We start from the raw sequence: 26,419 nt of genomic DNA, 5'->3' as shown, positions 1-26,419 counted from the left end.
TCTCTCTGTCTTCTTCCACTGGACTAAGCACCATAACAAATGAGAATAAATGGCAAGGCTATTTTTAATTGACTGTTTCAGGAGGATTTTCCATTCCCAGATCACTGTCAGTGCTGTGCTTTCCACAGAATTCTGACTCTCCATCAATAGATTGTCAATTGCTTTATTAGCGATGAGTCAGAATCTGCTCAGTATTTTCTATTTAGTAGCTCTTTGAAGACAACGGAGTATGTGTTTTCAACTCCTATCTTCCAAAAAGCCCACTGGTGCTCCAGAGAGCCATTAATTAAAAGACATTGACATAAAGCTGCCTTTTATAAAAGTGGAAGAAAATGGAAATCTTTAGTAGCTCAGATCCACTGAATAGAAGTCTAAATGGAGGTCTCCCAGAGCTGTGGAAGAAACATAAACAGATATTAGAATGGTTTTACAAATGAGACAAAGAAAACTATTCAGTTTTTATCAAAAGGCAACACTTGCTTATTTATCCAAATTTGATTTCATTTTCATTATTTCTATACTTTCCAGCCCCTAATTCAACAACATCTCAAGCCTTTCCAAATCACAATGCTGAAAAGATCAACGAGTGTAGGGCTACTGCTACTATGCAGAAACCTAGATAATAAATTCTCAAATTCTCCTTTGTACTTAAAGTACATACAGTTGAATGTGTCGTGACTAAAATTAATGAACAGAAAATGTTACAATAAGTTGTACAATCCAAGTATTTTTAAACTGTTAGTATGGTGTAAAGATTAAAAAGATATAAATCAACATCTGTTCGTCTCAGCCTTCACATGTATACAGTTGTGTCGGAGCAATAGCAATTTAGAGACAAGTAGAGCACCTCAGTTTGTGATCATTATAATACGGTTGGAACAAACAAGGTTTAAAGTATCTTACTAATGCCAACCATCAAGCATAACAACAGAAATCTACACTGTTTCTGAAGTTTCTTGCAATTTCACTATCAATTTGAGTGGCAATGTACTGTTTAATATTTTGACTGAAAGTTAATGAATTCTGATGCCTTTTTCATATTCTTCTACAAACAGTCCATATAAAAATTGCCATTTAACAAGGTCAAACATGATGTGCTTGTAAGGTGAAGAGTTTTCCCATCTCCTTGTCTGAATAAAAATATTTCAGGAACTTTTTTTGTCATTTTTATCCTTTGGTTTTCTTCATTTATGCATGCACCAGAATGTTAGTACCAGAAGTTGCAAGACAGAATTTGATATTTTTAAGTTAAGAGTCAAAAGATTTAATATACAACAAGACATTTCATTTCATCAAACAGATTTGCATTTGGAGATTGCTGGTCAGCTCAGTTGGTTAGACAGCTCACGTGTTGTTCAGTGTAATGTTAATAGCACAGAGTTTAATTTCCCCAATTCGGCTCTGATCGTCTTTAAGCCTGAATCTCTAACCTGCCCTGAATGCTGAATGAATGTAAACACAATGATTTGGCAGTCTTTCAATAATCAAGGATATTACTTGGAGAAAACTAAAATTTTCATGTTCTTTCATTTTATAGTTTGCCACATAATAAATATAACTTTACTGATGGCTAGGGCAACTATTTTGAGATCAGATCTGCTTATAAATGGGAATGTTATTCTTTATGATGTTATTTATAGAGAACTGTGGTATTCAGGTAATAAATGATATTTACAAATATTTTTGGTGTTCATTGACATACGTAATGCCATATCAATTCAGTGTTCCAACTGATGAGCTGTCCTCAAATAATTCCATTTCTGTTTATCTTAATGAAAGCTGTTCAAATCATTACCACAGAAACTGATTACATCTTTATAACTTACTTACCCGTGCACTTTGTCGACCAACTTTTGCCTCTTCATCTGGAAGAGGTGGCATTGGGTATGGGCATTTCCTACTAGAAGCAATGGACCCATTGGATGATGAATGTGACTTAGAAGGAGACAAAGTCCTAAGATGAAAAATCAAAAATCAACACAGCCTTTGACATCCTCAAGAGAATAGCAGCCAGAGTACTAAATCTGTATCAGTGCTGGTGGAGTTTAATTGAAAAACATCCAATAGACTGGTAATTTGTAAAGGGATTGTTTTTCCTTGTTAGTTTTGACTATTAGACAATTATTATGTGATAAAAGTGGACTCTCTATAAAATGCATTTTATTATCCATCTGCACTCGTCTTGTGCAATGGTGAAGTGGAGATAAGAAACTTCCTTGCAGGAAGATTAATTCAAGCTATTAACTGTCCTGATGTTTGCTGGTGGTCTGATGCAGAGCCAAATCAGTGCATGTTTAGGAACAAAATGCCCAAATCAGGAATGTTTTGTGGTATAGGATGTATGAGAGAAGAAAAATTGTGTTAATTTAGTACAGACCAGGCTGGTACATCATAGTGCTGGCTGATTGTTAAACATTTATCATAGGCAATACAAAGAGAGGAAATAAATCAAGATCACTTTGTTTACATGCATCTGGCAAAGGTTTGTATTTATAAGGTAAGGCTTGTTACTTATAAGGTAAGACCAAACACAAGAAACTATATCTATTGGTAAGTGAATAAAGCAAGCAGCAAACATTGCAGACACAAGGTATGAAAGGCATGGGTTCAAGACCAGACAAAGGAATCAATGCAGAAGAAAATTTTGACCAGCAAACAAAAATTATGATTACGCAAAACGCAAAATAAGCAGCATTAGTAGCATTATGCTTGATATTAAAATTGCCTGAAGTGATTACTTAAAGTGGAAGTAGCTGATGAAGAGAATCATATTAAGGTGTGAAATTTACAAATAATAAGACAGTATGCTTCCTTATTAGCCCGAGCTTTATTCAAAGGTTGTTAAGTTTTTCAACATAAATCAAAATTAGAATGCTGCTCTCCCAATTTTATTTTAGGGCCACACCTTTTGCTACCTACACCTATCACTTTGGAATTTTTCTCTTACCCTCCCCTACACTTCTTTCTGTTGCTTTATGAGCCGACTAAACAAATCCTCTTTGATCAACGTTTTGATCACTTTTCCCAATGCAGAGGAATCTCGATTATCTGAACGACACGGGCAGGAAGTATTTTGTTCAGATAATCAAATGTTTGAATAGCACAGTTTAGCCAAGCATCGGGACCTTGCAATCTTGCTTGGATAATCCGAAATTCAGATAATCAAGGTTCCTCCATATTGCCTTACGTGAATCAGCTTTAATAATTTGTCCCTATGCCTCAGCATTTTGACGTATTTTCTCTGTTGGAAGTGCTAAATAAATGGAAGTTGCTGTTTTTAGTTCACTGAAAGAAAATTCACAGCAAACATCAAACATTACTGCTTTCCAAATATCCATTGTATTTCTAATGCAACTGAACAGCAAAGTAGTGTTGCAAAAAGTGAATCAACTTGCACATGTTGCTGAGTTCCTATTTTTCTTGGGGAATATGCCTCTCTGGTTAGGTTGTGGATTGGGAGAGAGGCTAGTTGAAGCTGTTATTTTCTCACTATTTGTTCAAATGATGTGGCCACCATGTCCAACATTTGCTGCCCACCCCTACTTACCTGACAAATGAATCGATCTTACAGAGCAGTTAAGAGTCAACCACATTGCCCCTGGGTCTAGGTTCACTTGTAGGCCAGACAGGATAGGCATAGCAGATTTCCTTCACTAAAACACATCAGTGACTGAGATGGGTTTGCTCTACAATCAGTTACTAGCTTTTATTTCCAGATTTATTAACTGAATTTAAATTCATTGGAATCCATGCCCCTAAAGTAATAGCCAGGGCTTATGGATTACTAGACATTATCACAACATCCCTACTCCTCCTGATTGTTAGAAATACAGCCACGTTATCATCTTGAGAAATTAAGGATGGGAAATAAATGTTACAAAATAAATTAATTCCTGGGATAACAGGACTGACATATGAGGAGAGATTGAATCGGTTATGATTGTATTCACTGAAGATTAAAAGAATGAGGGGTGTCTCATCGATAGCTATAAAATTCTAACAGGACTAGACAAGCTAAGTATAGGAAAGATGTACCCGAACCAGGGATCATAGTTTAAGGATTAAAGAGGTAAACCTTTGGGGCTGAGAGGACAAGAAATATCTTCACTGAGAGAGTGGTGAACCTGGAAAATCCACAATCACAGAAAGCGGTTGAGGTCAAAACATGATGTGTTTTCAAGGAGGGTGTCTAAAAGGATCTAGGGATATGTGGGGATGGTGGGATTAGAGTATAGAGCTCAATGATCATCCATGATCATATTGAAAGGAGCAAGCTCAGGGGATCAAATGGTCTATTCCTGCTTCTAGCTTCCATGTTTCTATATGCTACTCCAGGCAATAATACCCATGAATGAAGATGAAAAATATGCTCCACAGCATTCTCATAGAGTCATTGATAGAAACTCAATGAAACTGAGTTTCCTGTCACAGGAATAGGTAATGAGTGAGAAGACCATTTGCTTTTGATGTGGGCTTTGCTGTGGTTCTCGATCTCAATCATGCCATTAGCATCCCACCTCTAGGTTTTCCATCAGAAAGGGTAGATGCCATGTTATATCTAATCCAGCAAAGGAAGAACTTCTAGTTACAGGGATCTTGGCAGGGTTAAAAATACTTTAACTATATGTTGATTCCTAAGACTTCAGCAAACGCATGAATAAAAAGAAAGAAATTGACTCCTACTTGGAGATCCTGTTATGGGATCTGAGGGACTGAAGTGAGGTGATATTTGCCAAATACTGGAAGAAGGGGCCAGCCTCTCTATCCAAGCAGTTGTGAATGGAAACAGTCCAGGAAGTGAGCAATAGGGGAATAATCTCTCCAACCCAGACACAGTGCACAAAGAGATTCAAGGGAATCAGGAGGTTATGAAAGAGCAGTGAGATAACACATCATCCACAGTCTTTCCCAGTGAGCTTCCTGAGGCACATGTCTGAAAATGATTCTCTGTAAACACTGCTTGAAGGATTTACCTCCTTAATGCTGGATTTCTGGATCCATCCCTTCTGCCCTGTGGAGTGAAGAGAAGGCAGTTTTTGCTGCTGTTGCTCCAGTTGCTCCTCTTGTTCCACATCAGAGGTGCAAGTTGGAGCCCATAGCTGCTCCTATATCATGGTGCTGGGCTGACAGCAGACAAGTGCTGATCAAGCACAGGCGATGACTGATGAACAGACTTCCATGCTGTTGGAAATCATCTGTCAAGCAGCGAAAGCACTCTCTCAGAAGAACAGTTATCTCTCACCTATTCAGTTTCACTGCTTGAAAGCATTCCAACCTATCAGTTTCACTAAAGAAGCATTGTCCACGCCATACTGACCCTGCTGAGACGCAGAAAACTTGCAAAATGAGAACTCCAGCTGTTAAATATCATATTAAATTCAAAGACCTGTTGTCTATTATTATGCCTATCATAATATGATTAAATCTTTAGTTTGAGAAAGAGAAGAGTGGGTCCAAGATTGCTTGAAAAAAATTAACTGAGGCCAATTTTGAGGACACGAAGGCAGAACTAGCTAAAGTTTCTTGTTATTCATTCAAAGGAGGTATGCTTCTCTGGCTAGGCCTGCATTTACTTTCTGTCCTTAATTGCCCAAAGGGAGTTAAGAGTTAAGCATATTGCTGTGGGTCTGGAGTCACATATAGGTCAGACCAGATAAAGACAGCAGTTTCCTTTCCTAAAGAACATTAATGAACCAGATGGGTTGTTGCCAATAACTGAAGTAAAAACCAATGACTGTAGATGCTGGAAACCAGATTCTGGATTAGTGGTGCTGGAAGAGCACAGCAGTTCAGGCAGCATCCAAAGTGCAGCGAAATCGAGGTTTCGGGCAAAAGCCCTTCATCAGGAATAAAGGCAGTAAGTCTGAAGCACGGAGAAATAAGCTAGAGGAGCTGACAACAGTTTCATGAGCATCATTAGATTCATTATTCCAAATTTTTGATGAATTCAACGTGAATGGCAAATTAGGATAAAGAATAGGTCAATAGAGATGTAATAGCAAATATGTGAGAGGATATTTCAAAATATACAGAATAGATACATTCTAATGAGTATAAAAACTTCCAAGGGACAAACCCATCTTCCATGCTTATCTAGAAATGTTAAAGATAGAACTGAATTAAAAGAAAAAGCATATCATTCTGCAAATGCAGATAGTAGGTCAGAAGATAGACAATGCAAAAAAGAAATTAATTAAGTGGGAAAAAAATCAGAGTACAAGAAAAAGCTAACCAGAAATATCAAAGCAGATAGCAAGAGTCTCCATAAGCAGTTTTAAAAAGAGTTAACAAAGAGAAGTTGGTGAAGCCGCACTTGGAGTATTGTGTTCAGTTTTGGTCACCTTGCTATAGGAAGAATGTTCTTAAACTGGAAAGAGCGCAGATGAAATTTACAAGGATGTTGCCAGGACTCAATGATCTGAGTTATAGGGAGAGGTTGGACAAGCTAGGACCTTTTGCTTTAGAGCGTAGGAGACTGAGGGGGGACCTTATGGAAGTTTATAAGATCATGAGAGGCATGGATAAAGTGAATGCACTCAGTCTTTTCCCCAGCATTGGGAATCGAGGACTAGAGGACATCAGTTTAAGACTAGAGGGGAAAGAACAAAAAGGAACCTGAGGGACATTTTTACATGGTGGGTGGTATGCATATGGAATGAGTGGAAGTGGTTGAGGCAGGCACAGTAACACCATTTAAAAGCATTTGGACAAATACATGGATAGGAAAGATTAAGAAGGATATGGGCCAAGTGCAGGGAAATGGGGTTAGCGTGGATGGACATTTTGGTTGACATGGACCAGTTTGGGCCTGTTTCCGTCATGCAGGACTCTGAGGTTTATAGAGGTTGTAAAATCATGAGGGGCATGGAAAGGGTGAATAGCCCATGTTTTTTCCTGCGGTGGGGAGCCCAGAACTGAAGGGCATGGGTTTGAGATGAGAGAAGAAAGATTTAGAGGGGACCAGAGGGGCAGCTTTTTCACGCAGAGGGTGGCGCATGTGTGGGGTGGGCTGGTACAATTTCAACATTTGATGGGCATCTGGAGGGATATGGGCCAGGTGCTAGCAGGTGGGACTAGATTGATTTGGAATGTCTGGTTGGCATGGACGGGTTGGACCGCAGGGTCTGTTTCCGTGCTGTACATCTCTAAAGACAGTACTGATCCCTCTCTGATTTTCTCCATAAAGAGTCATAAGTAGAATTAACCTCCCAATAGTAAGCTTTGGGGCTGGCGGCTCAGTAGATACAATGCTGGACTAACTAACAGGAGTCTATTTTAAACTGCCAGCTGGAGCTGTGCTGCTGGGTGCAGAAGGTGGCGGTGGATTGAATCAGCTGGGTGACTTCAATCGATCTGGCTGGCCCCAGATAGTAATCGCATGTTATTGGATCACCCACCTGTAACTCCATAATATTTGAATGGTAGTTCAAGGCTTCAGGCCACTGAGGGGCAAAAACTAAGTATACATTCCAAGAGCATTGTTTTTAATATTGCAAGTATCTATTTGGGATTAAGAAGTGGGAGAAGATAGCAGCACATTTCTCAGCTTTCGGAGAGGGTACATCCTGTCATGCCTCAAGGTTACATTTGGCACAGCAGCTTCCTTTGTCCTAGTGTCTCACAACTCCACGATGTGAACTCATTACTCAATTCATTATTTTAGGAGTGGTCTCAAACTCACCCACTGCTCCCTTCATGGACCAAAGGCTTGACAAATGCAAGGAAGAAATTTGTAAGAAACCCTGTCTCAGTAAGTGGGAATTTAAGCTTATTATATAACAGAGACTCGAGGTGGAACCTTCTCAGGCCCCAAACAACGTAAGCATTGGCGAGTAAGTTGGGAGAATCACATGAGATTGTGAGTGAAAAGTTGCCAGCCTTCAAAAGTAAAGAAATCCCATTTTTCAACTAAGTGTTGAACAATGAGACATATTTTACATTACTGAACAGCAAGAAGCCTGTGTGCATGCATGAGCATCTTGACTGTCACATGAACTCACATCACTAGTCTGCAGTTTCCCATTACCCATCTTGCTGGATAGAAATTGGATAGTGACAAATCCAAATCTGAAGGTCAGAGGATACCCTGGTGACTCCTGCTCACCACTTGCTCATCCAGCCTTCCAGTCACCAGTATCTCAGTGGGTGTGACTGCACACATACCCCCTCATTCTGCAGGACCTCCAGGTCCCTGTCAGCAAAGAAAGGTAGTAATTGCTCTCTGTCTGATACATCCTGAACAAATAAAACAACAAATGTAGGGCAGCTGTGGCCTGCCAGTTCTTGACTGGTTGCACAGCTCGGCTTTAAAGATGCCACTGGGCAGAATCCAGGAGGATCCTGGCAGAGACCAGTGCTTCCAAGTTGGATAAAGAGATCAGTGGAGCACCACAGGGGCGATGATGTAAAAGTAGAACGGCAAGTTTGGAAGATAGCACGAGAAAACACTCCAAGGCTTGCGGAGAGAATCCATCCAGGAAACTCGCTAAAATGGGCTCTTGACCAATATTTGAGTTTCCATAAAACAGAATGACTTAAGAGCTGTTCTCTATTGCTCTGCTATTAATGCTCAATCTCAGGTTTTTGTTTCCTATATGGGGCAGAAGGTAAAATGTTATCCTTCTGATGGAATCTTCTGGGTGAAATAAAATAATATTTATTAAAAGGGAGCCTGTTATTAATTCATCTCGTTAGCAATTACATGGATACCAGTCGTGAAAATAATCGTGAAAATCCAATTTGCAAACATGGATAAAAGTAGGATTTTAAAATGTAAACCAAAATAAAACTAATTTTTTTTAAATAAAGAAAATTTTACTTAAGAACTAATGCAAATTATTTTCTTTAGATGGATTATAATTTCCTGTAATGACCTGTGTGAGTCCTACAGATCTGTCTTTCTGCTCCTTCACTGTAGCCTGGCACCATATTTTCTAATAAATCTCTATGTTATAATGTTCCATGTTTCTAATGTTTTACAAGGAATAGCTCACTGTTGCAAGGACATACCCAAGGTCAGCTATAAAGCTGGCAAGATTGGTGCAAATGAGAATTTATAGCAATAATGCAATAGCATGTAGCTTAAGTTATTAAATCTAGCCAATCAACTATGAAGGATATTCTATAAGTTTGACCATCCAAACAAAAGAAAAACTTTCAAGAATTTATTTCTGCTCTTCATTTCTGAGAGCCACTGAGATGTTATAAATGAATAAGGACACTTCTGTATTTGGTTTCTGCAAAAGGTGCATTGAAGAGCCCCTAACAGCCCTGAATGTGAACTATATGTCACCAGGTAATATGGGACAGCAGTGACAGGCTATTGTCACAACACTACTAAGACTGCATACATTTGAGTTAAACCTGAAGAGGGAACTGGCATCACACCAATCAGAACCCTACGATATTATAAGGCTATTTTAAACTAGTTTGTAGAGTCTATTATAAATGCTACAAGCTACTAAACATGGGTTTGCAGAATCTTCAGTCCAAAAAGAACTGTATTAAGAAATAAGCAATCTTGTCACCACAATATAATAAGGATCAAGTTTAGTATACTGGAGGCTATCATTTTATTTCAGATGCACTGTCAAATAATTTCAATTAGTTCTCAGCAAGGCTGTGCAGTTTCTATTATATCTAAATAATAAATATTTGATCATATTATTTTCCATATTGCCACATTATTAACAGAATTTTAAAAATTTTAAATCCTGTCAGCTCTGCACTGTTTACAGTGAAGAAAGCAACAGCAGGTCTCAGTATAGAATAGTGAATGAATGGGGCATAAGCAGGTTACTAGGCAGCCATTCCATGTGACAGCTAGTGATCATCCACAGACTCACAATCAGCAGTGTGTTACAGTACATGCACCACTGTATCAGAATCTACACAGTTAATACGCAGCACATGGGAGAAAGGACATGACTAAGCGATTTGCATGTTTCTAGTTATGGAATATGGTTTCTGGATAAAGACGCAAAATATAAAATTAATCTAATTTATTAATACTGCGTTGAAAATATATAATGGTTGCAATCCTAGCTATTAAAGAGCCTAAGATAGAGGTTAATTGTTCTATCTCGAACTGGGTAGCATGTGATGTTTAGCACGCTGCATGAATTTAAGACCATTTAAAAACCTTTTCTTGTAATTCCAGGCTCAACTCAATTAGGGAAACTGAATTTCAAAGTTCTACTTATTTTTTTCTTCTGTTGAAGATTTAAAATTTGTTACTTTATTTGCCTCATTGCCTTAAATGAGTTATAAGAATCCATGATAGGGTAAATTGTGAGCCATCTATTGGAAGGGTCATAGCAGCCTGCCATCATTCAGTTTCTTCTTATCTTTCAGCTAGCTTTGAAAATGTTCACAAGTGATTCCTGATACTGATGCTCACACTCCTTGTGGGATGTTTAAGTACATAAACAATCCACCAGATCTCCAGTAATATCCAGACTACAGGGGATTCTAAATGTAATTTTGTTAAGTGGCATCTTTCTCTAACTTGCTTAGGGTATCCTGTCTGATGATTTTATGCTAATTTTATATTTAATACGCTTCCATCATATAACTTTAAGTGCTGTATATGGATAAGCAAGTGTATTAAAATATGATATGAAGTTAATTAATGTGCAGTGGCCCAGGTGATGGAAAATTGACCTGATAATACTGTTGGTTCAAACTGAGTATCTATTTTGCAAATTAACTGATTACACAATATGTTTCTGGCTTGCCATTGTGGCTGTGTCAATACTTCGTTGCAAAAGAAGTATTGACTCTATCAATATAAATGTATTCAGTCACAATTTGTTTTGACAGTACAGTGGAGAGGCTGTCCATTCTTCCCTCAAGAGAGCTGTATGCCCCTCCACTGAAGGTACCCATGGCAACATGTTCCAATCTTTTGACCCATCTGAGTGAAAATACTTATGCAAGAAGGGCCCGAATGGGCCCAAACCAGCCCTCTACTAGATACAGGAATCAGAAGAATCATGTGTTATACAGCATTCAGGAGAAGTATTGGGTCATTTGCTTGTTCCACAATTTCTTTTCCTGCTCTTGAACAAGGTAGCTGCATATTGGATTGTGTAAAATAGCATTGAATTTGGAACATAGAGTTTTCTTCAGCATATTGATTTGATTAATGCATCAGCACTGTATATGGACTTCTTGTCTTTATTATTCGGACATGATAGAATAATTCCTTTTTCAATTATGCTCCGAATGCACTGAGCTGCGTAGGCTAATTAATATGAATCCAATTCTGATAGTAAAGAACTTAACAGCTACTACTCAGTACTCTGCTCACTTAAAAAGATTAAAAATGAAGTTTAAAATATTTCCACGGCATTGTATGGTTTTCACAATGACTGGAAAGTTTGAAAATACAAAGTGATATAACTAATCGGTCTTCATTATGAACAAAGTGCAGTGCGTTTTTCACGTAAAAAGGGGGCATGATCTGTTCCTCTCTGTAGTTGTGTTTATAATTATCTCCCACAGGTTTAACCAAGTAATCAGGGGATGGAGTGTCTGGGATATTAAATTCAACTACATCAATTCTCCTGTACCAAGGATCTAACAAGCCTTTGGGTTATTGCATTACGCTCTGCATGTTCTCTCTCAGCATGGACTGAAAAATATACAAGTGAAATTCAGTCAAAAGGTTTCTCCAGCCCAGATGCTCCTCCTTTAAGGTGTGCTGTATGTAGCGTAACACAGAAGCATTAGATGAGATCCAAAGGATGCTTTTCTTTGAGACACAATCCAAACATCTTACAGGGTAGCAATGTGACTAAGAAATCAAAGAACAAAACCATTCTATGCCATAAACATGGAGAAATATGAATCCTGAATTAAAATAATTATTACTAACAATAAACTGAATGCATATACAAGAAGTCAGCTGAAGAGTAGAGTGATTCAAAACAAGCTTAGCAGGTAGCTGGTATTTGCATAAGTTCACCGTCAGTTTGAAATCAAGAACATTTGTTGAAAAATCTGCAGTGAAAATATGTAAACCCACTAGAGTTTGGTATGTAGAGTTTTGCACTCACCCTTCACCCATGTTCCTGTTGCATTGCCTGATGGCACATTATGCACATCATTGCAGCATAAGAGCAGAATTTTATTGCAGATGTAATTGTCCAACAGGATATCGTGTACAGTGAAAATGACATTATCAGAGCAGTGGGTAGAACAATGTGGATATTAAAGTGCTGTATGATCTGTTGGAAACACCAATTTCTGTATTGCTAGTGGCAATCCTGTTAACTCACTGAGTAATTTTTATTAATGGAAAAAAATAATGGTGGTGCTGGAGGAAGCATGCACTACGGCAATTCTACATAGGGGACCTCAGCACTGGATGCAAACAGGAGCTGCAATTGCACATGAAGCTGGACAGTTATCAGAGGCAGCAAATGAACAAGGGCCACTTCCACCTGCAGTAGCTTGTACTTTTATACAAGGCAGCAGGTCCAGTCATAATGTGCTGCAACAGCTCTGGAAATAAATACATTTTATAAAATACAATGATTTCAGAAATACCTAAAGTACGGTCCTTCAGTGTTTTTATTCACATCTTCTACCCACTTAGCTACATTATATTCTCTTTTGTACCATGGGTTTAAATACCTGCAGAAAGCATTGGTGGGCACAAAGAAAATGGAAGAAGAAGAAAAGAAATCTGAGATCATAGCAAAGCTTAGCAAAGAGCTTCTTTCTTCACCAAAATACAAGTGAATGTGCCACATACTTCACTATGGATCTTCTCAGAAAACTGCAATGCAGACAAATGTCACAATCCAAGCTACATCAAAGCGTGCACAGTTCACTTAACAATGACATGGGGCCAGATTTTCAAGTTATATTTAAATTAAATTCCAGTCTTGAATACGACAATTATTTGTGGCATTTTGCACATCATACATACTAGCATAAATTCACTGCTGAATGTATTCATTCTGTTTAATTTGCTGATTTGTTTTAACAATAGGATATTTTAAATTTTACTTTCACTTGCAAAGAAAATGACCTCAAAGAACTGTGCCGAGGCTGTTGTTACTCTATTGAAGAAAAACCTTGGAACAATAAATTAAGAACAATCAAAACTTCAAATAATTGTGGAATATTATATCACTTCATTTCTGTATAAACTGGTGAACATCACTAATAGCCTCTTAAATCTGAGATTACCTCTGTTAAAGACTACAGCACAATCCCCTTGCTTTACAACTAGCAAGGATACAGAATAAGCAGTCTTCCAGCGTTTTGCCAACCTCACAAGATAGCTGCACTATTCTGCACTTTTCCCAGTGGCTGCAAAATTCAAGTAGCACCAGCTCCTTGAACATGTTGCATTCTGTGGCTAGAAAACAGACATTTTTTCATGCATTAGTAGACATGGTCCATCTAAGCAAGTATCTGCCCCTGTCGCATTACCAAAATGGGTCTTATCAAAGCCACAAATGATGTCCTGTGTAACTTCTTAAAAAATTCCTTCATGGGACATTGGAGTCACTGGCTAGACAAGCATTTATACCTTACCTCCGAATGCCCTTGAGAAGGTGCTGGTGAGCCGCTTGTCTGAAACATTGCGGTTCATGGTGATTAGGTACACCATGGAACTGTTAGGAAGGAAGTTACAGGATTTTTACACTGTCATACTAAGTGAACAGCGAGATTGTTCCAAATCAGGACGTGGTCTTACTTGGAAGGGAACCTGGAGCTTGTGGTACCCTATGTATCTGTTGCCCTTGTTCTGTGTGGCGGTAGAAGCTATGAATTTGGAAGATGCTGTTGTACTGTCAGCACGGAAACAAACCCTTTGGTCCAACAAGTCCATGCTGGGGGGCCGGGGGGGGGGTGAGGTTGGAGTGTTGGGGGATACAGAATGTTGATTCAGATGAAGTGATTGGAATGTGAGAATGGTAGAACAATGGTGTGTTCTACTGCTAGACTGGAAAGACACTCCCACTGAGGTGGGGGGGAGGGGAGAGGGGATTACAGAGAAGACAACCAGGAAAACTAAGGAAGGGGATGGAATGGGAGTGGGTTTAGAATCTGAAGCTGTTGAACTCAACATCAAGTCCAGAAGTTGTAAAGTGCCTAGCCTGAAGATGAGATGTTTTTCCCCCAGGTTGTGCTGCGATTCGCTGGAATATTGCAGCATGCTGAAGACAGATGAGTGGGCACGTGTGCAGGATGCTGTGTTAAAATGACCAGCTACTGGAAAGCCAGGACCATGCTTGAGCACAGTCTGGAGGTGTTCCGCAAAATGGTCACCCAGTCTGCGTTTGGTTTCCCCAATGTATAATAGACCGCATTGGGTGCAGCAAATATAATACACAAGATTGGAGAAAGTACAGGTGAAATGCTGTTTCACCTGGAAAGACTGTTTAGGACCTTGGATGATGAGCAGGGAAGAGATGAAGGGACAGGTGTTGCACCTTCTGTGGTTACATGGGAAGGTACCGTGGGAGGGGGGAGAGTTGCTGATGATTGAGGAATGGACTAAGGTGTCCCAGAGGGAATGATCCTGTGAAATGCAGACAGGGGAATGAGGGGAAGATGTGCTTGGTGGTGGCATTCTGTTGGAGTAAGGTCACTCTCCCCAACCCAGCCCTTGCCGTGTTTCCACCAACTTTCTGGGCTCAATATTAAGTTCAACACCTTCAGATTGTGAACCCATTCCCTCCCTTTCTTTTAGCTTTCCTGGTTGTATTCTCTGTCAGCATGTCCTCTCTCCCCTCCCCGCAACTCCAGTGGGACTGTCTGTTTTCTGTTTGGCAGTTAGACGCACCATTGTTTTTGCCATTCTGATCACTGAATCGGAACTATCCACATCATTTCTCCCCCAAACCTTCCCCCACCTTCCCACTATAGCCATAAATGCTGCCCCCTCCACGCTTCACTCCAGCTCTGATGAAGCATCATCTAGACTTGAAACGTTAGCTTGCGGTTTCCTGCAACACATCTGCACTGTCATCCATTTGAGTGGGACTGCACTCACCTGCTGCAACTTTCAAGTTTCAAATGGTAGCTAGTGAGTATCTGCATGCCAGTGTTTCTATTCAATTACCCTTTTCACTGGTCCCCAAGGATCCTCCTTGGTCACCTCCTAAATTTCTCATTCACATGCTATCCCTCAATAACATCATCTGCTGATAATACCCAGTCCGACATCATTACACCATCTCGACTGACTCCTGTGCTGTCTCTGAATTATCAGACTACTTACCTGACATCTTGGCAAGACATAACTGGTGCAATGCCAAAGGGATCAATGCTGAGGCGTCAACTATTTCCATCTATATCAGTGACTTGGTTAAAGGAACTGAATGTACAGTTGTTAAATTTACAGATGGTACTCTAATAGGTGGGTGATTAAGTTGTGAAGAGGATATAAGGAGCCTGCAGATGTATATAGATGAGTTAAACAAAAATATGGTAGATGGAGTATAATGTGGCAAAATGTGAACTCCACACTGGCAAGAATAGAAAAGTGGTATATTTTTTAATTGGAGAGAGAATGAAAAACTGAGCTGCAGAGACATGTCAGAGTCTTGCTACTTGAATCACAACATGTTAATATGCAGATACAGGAAGTGATTAGGAAAGCAAATGGAATTTTGTCAATTAATACAAGAGAATGGGAATAAAACAGTTGAGATATTTTAATTATTTTAATTATAAAAGCGTGGGTGAGACCATACTTACAGTACTTTATACAGTTTTAATTGCCTTTTTAAGTACATAATTGGTTGACAAGCAGTTCAGAGAAGGTTTGTTTGATGCATTTCTGAGATGAATGGATTCATTTAGAGGACTACACATGTAAGGCTGGAGAATGGGACCAGCTGCATAGCTCATTCTGGAGCTGACACACACATGATGGGCCAAATGGCCTCTTTCTCTCATGTAAAATTCTATGATACTGTCTTTTGAGGAAAGTTTAGACAGCTTTATGGTGAAGCACAAGGATTGGTGCTGGGCCCTCTACTTTTTGTCATTTATATAAATGATTTGGATGTGAACATAAAAAGTACAGTTAGTAAGTTTGCAGATGACACCAAAATTGAAGGTGTATTGGACAGCGAAGAAGGTCACCTCAGATTACAAAGGGATTTTGATCAGATGGGCCAATGGGCTGAGAAGTGGCAGATGGAATTTAATTCAGATAAGTGCGAGGTGCTGCACTTTGGGAAAGCAAATCTTAGCAGGACTTATACACTTAATGGTAAGGTCCTAGGAAGTGTTGCTGAACAAAGAGACCTTGGAGTGCAGGTTCATAACTCCTTGAAAGTAGAGTCACAGGTAGATAGGATAGTGAAGAAGGTGTTCAGTATGCTTTCCTTTATTGGTCAGAGTATTGAGTACAGGAGTTGTGAGGTCATGTTGCGGCTGTACAGGACATTGGTTAGGCCACTGTTGGAATATTGTGTGTAATTCTGGTCTTCTTTCTATCGGAAAGATGTTGTGGAACTTGAAACGGTTCAGAAAAGATTTACAAGGATGCTGCCAGGTTTGGAAGATTTGAGTTATAGGGAGAGGCTGAACAGGCTGGAACTATTTTCCCTGGAGCATCGGAGGCTCAGGGGTGACCTTATAGAGGTTTATAAAATTATGAGGTGAATGGGTAGGGTAAACAGACAAAGTATTTTTCCAGGGGTGGGGAGTCCAGAACTAGAGGGCATAGGTTTAGGGTGAGAGGGGAAATATGTAAAAGTGACATGAGGGGCAACTTTTTCACACAGAGGGTGGCATGTATATGGAATGAGCTGCCAGAGGATGTGATGGAGGCTGGTACAACTGCAACATTCAAAAAGCATCTGGATGGGTATATGAATAGGAAGGGTTTTGAGGGATATGGGCTGGGTGCTGGCAGGTAGGACTAGATTGGGTTGGGATATCTGGTCGGCATGGACAGGTTGGATCGAAGGGTCTATTTCCATGTTGTACATCTCTATGACTCTATGAATTCACTGGGGTTTAGAAGAATTGGAAGATCTTATAGAATCATATCTGATCCTGAAGGCAATTGGCAGGGTGAATGCTGAAAGAATGTTTTTTTCTTCTGGGAGAAATGTTATCAAGGAGACATTGTTTAAAACTAAGGCATCTCACATAAGGCATTAATTCAGAGATTAGGAGAATCCTTTTCTCTCAGAATATGAAAGTCTGTGGAGTGAACTTCAGAGAACAGTGGAGGCAGGGTCATTGAATATTTTAAAGGCAGAATTAGATAGATTATTGACTAATAAGGGACTCAAAGCATATTGAAGTTAGGCAAGAAAGTGGACTCACTTACTGAATGGTGGAATAGCTTGAAGAGTGGACAGGAGTTGAGGAAACTGGAAGTGAGTTACTTGATGTACTCACCACTAAATTCCTAACCTATAGCTGCTGTGATTCACATATTTATCACTGGATAAGCACAAGTGTCCTCCAATTACATATTCAGAAGATAAAAACCATTGTCTTCATTCTGTGTTGCAAACTCCACCTTCCTAGCTACTGAGGTTAAATAAGATCGTTTACAACCTTGATGCCATACCTACCCATTAAAATGAGTTACTGACCATTCATCTGGACCATCACAAAAACTACTTCATTTCAATACCACAACATTACCTCATCATAACGATGCATTTTTTAATTTATGCCAAGGTTTCCTTCACTGTTATATTCTTCATTAACTTGCAGTCAATGCTGCTCCTGTCTTTACTTTCACCAAGCACCATTGACCATTAGGCCAGTTCTCACTGGTGTATATTAACTCTATTAAGTTCTGTAGAAGTCAGACTAAACTCAAAATATCAACTTCGCTTCTCTCTCCACTGATACTACCCCGCCTGCCAAGTTTTTTCAGCAATTTTTATGTTCGTTTCCAGCACCCACAGTTGATTACTTATATTAGAATGTTAGCCCTCTGTTGAACAATACCTTGAATTTAAAATGTTCATTTTTTAAATATTTCTCCATGATCTTGGCCTTCCTTTCTCTATAATTGCCTCCACCTTCACCATACTTCGTCATCTAGATAGGATGGACTGCACCTCAGGGTTCTGAAGGAGATGACTGAGGAGATTGTGGAGGCATTGATGGTGATTTTTCAGGAATCACTGAATCAGAGAGGGTCCCAAACGATTGGAAAATGGCTCATGTAACACCCCTGTTTAAAAAAGGGAGGGAGACTATGGTAGAGGATATTATAGATCAGTTAGCCTGACCATGGGGAATCGGTAAGATTTTAGAGTCCATTATTTAGGATGAGACTGTGCAGTATATTTTGTAGAATCCCTACAGTGTGGCAGTATCAGGGGAGAGAGAAGCAGAGTGTGGAAGCAGGCCATTCAGCCCGACTCCACCCCCACCCCCTACCCTGTTACACTGCATTTCCCAGGCCTAATGCATCTAGCCTGCACACTGCTGGTAATTTAGCACAGCCAATTTACCTAACCTGCACAGTTTTGGACTGTGGGAGGAAACGGAAACACACCCATGCATACGCTAGGAGAATGTGCAAACTCACACAGACAGTCACCCGAAATCTGGGATCGAACCCAGGTCCCTGGCACTATGAGGCTGCAGTGCTAATCAATGAGCCACCATGCCTATACCTTTGCTCCTATATCTTCCGGTCTATGACCTTTGTATCTGCATTCTTTTAATTCTTGAATCTTGAGAGCCTTCGATTTTAATTGTTCCAGCATTGAGGTGTATGCTTTCAACTACCAAGACCATAAGCTCGAGAATTTTTATTTGAAACAGTGCTGACTCTCCACCTCTCTTCTCTCATTTAAAACACTCCTTTAAAAATGCATCATTGATCAATGTTTTGATCATCTGCCCTTGTATCCTTGTATGAGGATCATTTCAAATTTTGCTGAATAATGTCTGTGAAGCAAGTTGGCATGTTGTATAATATCAGAAGTACTGTGTAAGTAACAGTGGTTGTTATTGGTTTAACATACTGACCAATTTACAAAATTATTAGTTGCTACTAGTTACCAAGATTATTTCTTGGATTGTCAATACAGATATGATTGATATGTCGCATTACCCATTTTACAATGTATGAAACTAGTATGCAAAACTCCATGTTGCCAACTATTGTCCGAGTGCAAAATAGCAAGACAAAAGCAAATATTTATGGTAATGTAATTACTTTAGTGAAATAATAATGAAATGCTGCTCATAAGTAACCGTGAGTTCTGGTGACACAAATGGTGTTACAAAATACTCGTCCAGATGTTGGATTGCACATGCTATGGTGTGAGATCTAGTTAAAGAGTTTGTTGCAAGTGGAAATAGACTTGCAGAAAGATGACATCAAACTGGCTTACTGGTTTTAGACCAATGGGAAGCCTTGACGGAGACTCACAGAGACAGTACGGAGGAGGGCAAACATGGGCCATTTAGTTCCACATTTAGGCAGTTAAATAACTTTTAATGTAAATTTGGATCTGTTTATAAATGTTGGTTTGACTACTGGATACACGAAAAACAGGTATAGGACACTTGGCACAAACTGATGATTAGTCTGGAACCATGAGCATATAAAGTTTTCATACAGCTGTTACTCCTGGTTTGCAACAGCGAAAGATCAAATGCAATTTCCTGGCAGGGTATCCTAACCAATGCAATTCCAAAAAAACAGCACTCAAATTTTGCTGTGCTTTGGAAATAACTAAATACAGAATCAAATACATTGCATTATAAAACATCAACCTTTTTTTGCAGTCTGTTAGAGATTTCAACATCAAGCATATTTGGCTCATGCTGAAAAAACATTTCAGATGAAAGCTATTGTAATGTACGCATCATTTTACCATTACTTGACTTGCAAAAGTACATCAAAAGTAAGCAGTATTTCAAAACATACTATAATAAACGTTAACTGAGATTAAAGCTTCTTACTCCAAAGCAGTGTTTTAAGACAATAATATCGATAGCTGAAAAACAATTCCTTTCAAATATTTGGCAGTCCAATAAGATTGTGGAACTGTTAATTTTCAACTCTGAAAGGATTATTTAGCTCATTAATGAAGATCTGAAGCATCGAACAGTTTGATTAAAGTTTAATAACATAATTATTAATTGAGAATGCATCTCCAGTGACAGTGTTCTCCACACATCATGGACCAAGTCCCAATGAGACCTCATGGTCTGATGAATCTATCCAGCAAATATAAATTACCTATTGATCATTGATTTACACAATAAATAAATGAAATTAAACACATTTACACGTTAATGAAAACCTTCCACATTATAAAACAGATCAAAACTTTATCCAGTACATCTGTTCTCAAAGAATTTTGTACATTACTTGTGGATGTGCATATTTTAAAGTTACTCCCAAAGTGGGGTTTGGAAGTAAAACAGTACTGAGAGAGGATAAGAGCCGTCCTGAGCTACACCCTGGTCCTATCCTTCGGGTGGGTGCTTGTTTGAGCCTGAAGTGTCAATGCTAGTTGCTGGAGTGCCTGCAATGTCAGGCTGTGCCTCCAGAGTGCTCTGCTGGTGTGTTGGAGAGGTGCCATGGTAGTTGGGAAGCAAGGGCAGGGGTTGTCAAATGTTGGAAGTCAATGTCAGTGGATGAGGGTTGCATCCAGCTAGTGCCCATGAATTGTGCCTTCCGATACAGTTTTGATGTACAGAACAAAGGAACAAGGAATCACTCAGCCCTATGGCTCTTCAAACTTGTTCTGCCATTCGATAAGATCACGGCTGATTTTAACCTCATTCCTGTATGTCCTTGAGAGTCTTTCATCCCCATGGTAATCAAGAATTGTGTTACCTCTACCTTAAAAACTTTTAAAGATTCTGCATCCACTGCCTTCTCAGGAAGGGAAGTCCAAAGACTCACAGGCCTCTGAGAGAAAGATTGTTTATCCAATTCTTTTTTAGATTAGATTACTTACAGTGTGGAAACAGGCCCTTCAGCTCAACAAGTCCACACCGACCCACCGAAGCACAAACCACCCATTCCCCTACATATACCCCTTACCTAACACTATGGGTAATTTAGCTTGGCCAATTCACCTAACCTGCACATCTTTGGACTGTGGGAGGAAACCGGAGCACCCGGAGGAAACCCACGCAGACACAGGGAGAATGTGCAAACTCCACACAGACAGTCACCTGAGTCAGGAATTGAACCCAGGTCTCTGGCGCTGTGAGGCAGCAGTGCTAACCATTGTGCCATCGTGCCGCCCACAAATAGGCCTCCCTTACTTTTAAACTGTGATTTCTAATTCTAGATTCAAACACAAGTGGAGGTCCTTCAGAGCAAGTAGCCAGCTCTGAAATTACTAAATACCTGCTCTGATTTTCACGGCATGTTTTCTTTTGCTGCATTGGGTAAGATAGAAAGCTGAATTATTGAGGCAAATTGAGCCTTTCATAACTGGAGCATTTATCAAGTCATAATCCCTCTTAATTGGAAATTTGCCTCTGCCTAGTGAAAATCTCACCTCACCACTTGCCAGAAGTATTACTCCTGATGTCAGGATGAGCTTCGCTGGGACTTTTGATTAATTCTGCCACAAAGCTTGCCATAGCTCACAGTGTCCAGATCCCTGTAAGATTCTATCCCTTGTCTCTGAACTTCTGGGAAACAGCTCATTCCAAGTTCATGTTTCATACTGGAGCAATTCTCCATATTCCTCTCATTCAAATTGAGTCTGACTGGCAGAGGTGATAACACTCTTTTCTGACCTTGAGCCTGTGACAATACTGCTCCTAGGCTCAGGAAACTGGTGTTAGTTTCCAAATGAAAGGGAGCTGGAAGTCTGGGTATCCACGGATAAGTGATGAGGCAAGCTTCTGCTTGAGGGCTCAAAGGGGACCTTCACATGCTGGGAATCCAATTCTTTATGAAGTTCCTTGAAGTATCATGACTTATACATTTGCTCTCTTCAACATTTTCAGCATTCTCTGACTTGCTCAGCAAGTTATGAAACTGGATGGGCAACTGTGCATGGCCTTACATAAACTTCCTATAATAACCAGCTAGCCCTAAGAACCCACGTAGTTTCTCTGTGCAACATATGTACCACGTGGATTTTCTCATAGGTGAAATGTCTTCCTTGGTAACAAAGTATTCAAGATATCATATCCTTGTGAGGAAATGTTTGCACTTCTCTGTCTGACTTTCAAGTTAAACAAAGACAAACGGATGAAGATGGTGTCTAATCTTTAAGAGTCTCCTCAACTGTCAAGGTGAAGATGGGTTTATTGCCCAGATACACAAAATGTCAGACCTCAGCATGACAGGCATTCTCAATTTCCTTAATTCCAGTGGAGTGTCAATCAGGTCAAGAACTACCAGAAACCTAGGCCATGAAAAATGTGATTAAGGTCAGATAGGGGCAGCTTGACCCAGCCATGAAAAGGGATGACCCTATTTCCTTAAAGGGAAGAAACATCAATCAAATCACATCCCTCAATAAGGTGGTCATGAAAAAAAAAACTTTTGTGTCAATTAGATGTGATGCTTCTATATTGCAAAATATCACTTTAGGAGAAGTCCCAATGCTTTATATTAGCCTGAGCCTCTTCCTGAAGGTATATTCCCCACATCTAGCCATTTTGAAATTCCAAGCCTGGTCACAGTCCAACACAGCTTTGAAGCATCTCTTGAGTGGGATGAGTCAGCCATGAGGCAAACCATGGAGAAAGGACAACAAGGACTAAAGCTGCTTTTACTGGGCAGTGCCTCCTACCCAGTACAAGGTCCACATTCTCTCCCGTGTTCACAGTCACATCCCTTCCTTCACCTTAGGAGTCGAATAGTTTCCCATCATCTGGACATCATAGAAGGATTACTAAAGCCTCCTCAACTCTCTCCAGATATTTCCATCCTTCAGTCCTTCAGCTAGGCAGTCCTTCAGCTGCCCATCCCTTACCAACTTGAAGGAGGGATCGAGAGGACGATGCAGTCAAACAACTTTGCCACCTTGATGGAGGTGGAGACCGGTTCTTCAACACTGGCTTACTTGTAATTATAAGATCAAGCTGTGTTGGGCTAATTCTACTCTCTTGTGGACTGTTGGGGACTTCTTTGAACATCAGTACCTTTACCCAGTATTTCTTGTAGACTCATAGAGATGTACAGCACAGAAACCCTTTGGTCCAACTCATCCATGCTGACCAGATATCCCAACCTAATCTATGTCCCATTTGCCAGCACTTGCCCCATATCCCTCCAAACCCTTCCTATTAAAATACCCATTCAGATGTCTTTTAAATATTGCAATCGTACTAGCCTCCACCACTTCCTCGGGCAGCTCATTCCATACACGCATCACCCTCTGTGTGAAAAGGTTGCCCCTTAGGTCTCTTTTATATCTTTCCCCCTCACCCTAAACCTATGTCCTCTAGTTCTGGACTCCCCCACCCTGGAGAAAAGACTTTGCCTATTTATCCTATCCATGCCCCTCATGATTTTATAAACCTCTATAAGGTCACCCCCTCAGCCTCCGATGCTCCAGGGAAAACAGCCCCAGCCTGTTCAGCCTTCTCTAGAGCTCAAATCCTCCAACCCTGGCAACATCTTTGTAAATCTTTTCTGAACCTTTTCAAGTTTCACAACACTCTTCCGATAGGAAGGATACTAGAATTGCACGCAATATTCCAACAGTGGCCTAACCAATGTCCTGTACAACCGCAACATGCCCTCCCAACTCCTGTACTCAATGCTCTGACCAATAAAGGAAAGCATACTGAACATCTTCTTCATTATCTTATCTACCTGTGACTCTACTTTCAAGGAGCTATAAACCTGCACTCCGAGGTGTCTTTGTTCAGCAACACTCCCTAGACCTTACCAATAAGTGTATAAGTCCTGCTAAGATTTGCTTTCCCAAAATGTAGCACCTTGCATTTATCTGAATTAAACTCCATCTGCCACTCCTCAGCTCATTGGCCCATCTGGTCAAGTTCCTGTTGCAATCTGAGGTAACTCTCTTTGCTGTCCACTACACTTTCAATTTTGGTGACATCTGCAAACTTACTAACTGTATTTCCTATGTTCATATCTAAATCGTTTATATAAATGATGAAAAGTACTGGACCCAGTACCGATCCTTGTGGCACTCCACTGGTCACAAGCCTCCGGTCTGAAAAACAACCCTCCACCACCACCCTGTCTTCTACCTTCAAGCCAGTTCTGTATCCAAATGGCTAGTTCTCTGTGTATTCCGTGAGCTCAAACCTTGCTAATCAGTCTCCCATGGGGAACCTTATTGAATGCCTGACTGAAGTTCATGTAGATCATGTCGAGATTTCCTGCCTAAATGTTCCACTGAAAACACCATCTACCCCTTTAAGACCTACTGCCAATCTCCTGTTCTTTTTTTTCATTATTGTACATTATTTTTATACAAACTCTTGAATCCTCAATTGAAATTGCCTTTACCACACTTCCAGGTAGTTTCTAATATCACCTTTATTTCTTTTAGAAATCACTTTAGACCTATGCCCTCTTATTCTTTTCCCATTTATAAGTGGTAACAGTTTCTCTCAACCTACTCTATCCAGCCCACTTGTACACATGGTTACACAAACCACACACACAACAGATACTATTTACTTTTATCAAGTTTAAGATTTGGACATGATATGTGGAGAAGATTGAAAGCAGAACTTTTTTTGCTATAAAGTTCTGGGCTGTGTACAGAGAATATTCAGCGAGACATGTAACAAGACTGGTCCAATTAATTCTAAGAAATATTTTTTCTTAACCAAACTACAAAATCTGCATTGGTATGAAAGCTATGTATACAACCCAAAAGGTAATCATTCTGAACCTTCAAAAAGACAGTTTAAATTATTTCACCCAGTTATAATTCAACAAGAAAAAATGAAAAAGGCAAATAGCTAAGAGGTCAATGAATGAAATTCCACTTGTTCAGAGATTATACAGTAGTCACATAACCAATTAAAAAGGTTCTGTACTCACTCTGTGGAATTAGAACGTGGTCTAAACTTTCTTCCTTTATTTTTCTTTCGATTGGCTCCTAAATTCCCTGAAGAAAATAAGTCAGGAAAAGTCAGAGATGTTTCTCTAAATATGGTTAAAAATCACATGACACCAGATTATAGTCCAACAGGTTTATCTCAAAGTACGAGCTTTCGGAGCACTGTTACTTCTCCAGGTAGCTAGCCTTTTGGGATCTTTTCGGATTTCTTGCATTTCTGTAGAAACTTGATGTCTGTGTCGATATGTGCGATCTTCTTGGTGTCGATGGTAGCCATGATGTTCCAAAAGCTTGACTTCCAAATAAACCCGCTGAACTATAACCTGGTGTTGTGTGATTTTTAACTTGGTCCACTCAAGTCCAACAATGGCATCTCCACATCATCTCTGAATACGTGAAGACAGAAAAATCAGTACTCACAAGTCTAAATCTCTTTATACAGTTAGATATAGGAGAAAATAAATTGGAAACAAAGAAATGGCTCATAATTTGGTTCTGTCTTCACAAAAGAGGACACAAATAACTTCCAAGAAATATTAGGGTATAGGCAGGGGGAGGAATGAAATAAAAAATTATTTGTATAAAATGCTAGAGAAATTAATGGGATTAAAGGCTGACAAATCATTAGGGTCTGATAATATACATCCCAAAGTACTCAATACCAGATGTACTGAACAAAGGAACATAGAAACGGAATAGATCACTCAGCCCTTCGAACCTGTTGTGCCATGCAGTGAGATCATGGCTGATTTGAGGCTTAACTCCATATATCTGCCTTTGGCCCACATCCTTAATACCTTTATTTATTAATGTACCTTCCTCAGGGGAGGCAATGACCTAATGGTATGATCGCTATATTAGTAGACACCCAGGTAATGGTTAAGGCACATGGGTTTAAATCCCACCATGGCAACTGGTGGCACTTGGATTTGAAATTAAGAGTCTAACAATGATCGTGACATTATTGTTGATTGTCAGGAAAGCCCATCTGGTTCACTCATATACTTTGTCGTATAATCTGCCATATCTGGTCTAGCTTACATGTGAATCCAGATTCAAAACTATATAGTTGACTCTTACATGCCTCTGGGTAATTAGGGATGAGTTGGCTTAGCCAAAGATGCCCACGTCCAATGAATAAAAAATAGAATTAACAACTGCTCCTGAATCCACTGCTGTTTGTGGAATAAAGTTCCAAACATTTACCACCCTCTATTTGTAGAAGTGGTCATTTTCCAAAATGGAGTTTGGAGCTGTTCCTACAGCTTGGATGGTGGCAAATGTAACTCTGCTATTTATAGAAGGAAAAAAAGATGGAGAGAAAATATAGAGAATTATAGGCCAGTCAGCCTAACATCAGTAGTGGGGAAAATATTAGACAACGTTAAATATGATTACATCCACTTGGTAAAACATTAATGGGATTA

The 26,419-nt window shown here is 39.7% G+C and overlaps 1 protein-coding gene across 1 annotated transcript in view; it reads right to left on the bottom strand.

Moving 5' to 3' along the window:
- Positions 1-358: 358 nt before the first annotated feature.
- The window catches only part of adam22 (ADAM metallopeptidase domain 22), a 365,020-nt gene continuing 338,959 nt past the window's right edge, over positions 359-26,419 (bottom strand). The window contains exons 30-32 of the mRNA XM_060825702.1: positions 24,974-25,040; positions 1,831-1,954; positions 359-392 (exon numbers count right to left, since the gene is read on the bottom strand). Of these exons, the coding sequence (XP_060681685.1) occupies positions 372-392; positions 1,831-1,954; positions 24,974-25,040 (212 nt within the window). The 3' untranslated portion in view covers positions 359-371. The remainder of the gene's footprint in view (positions 393-1,830; positions 1,955-24,973; positions 25,041-26,419) is intronic.

Source organism: Hemiscyllium ocellatum, chromosome 5, assembly GCF_020745735.1.
Source record: "Hemiscyllium ocellatum isolate sHemOce1 chromosome 5, sHemOce1.pat.X.cur, whole genome shotgun sequence".
Classification (NCBI taxonomy): Eukaryota; Metazoa; Chordata; class Chondrichthyes; order Orectolobiformes; family Hemiscylliidae; genus Hemiscyllium; species Hemiscyllium ocellatum.
The sequence above is the reverse complement of the archived record's forward strand: the minus strand, read 5'-3'. Positions and strand labels throughout refer to the sequence as shown.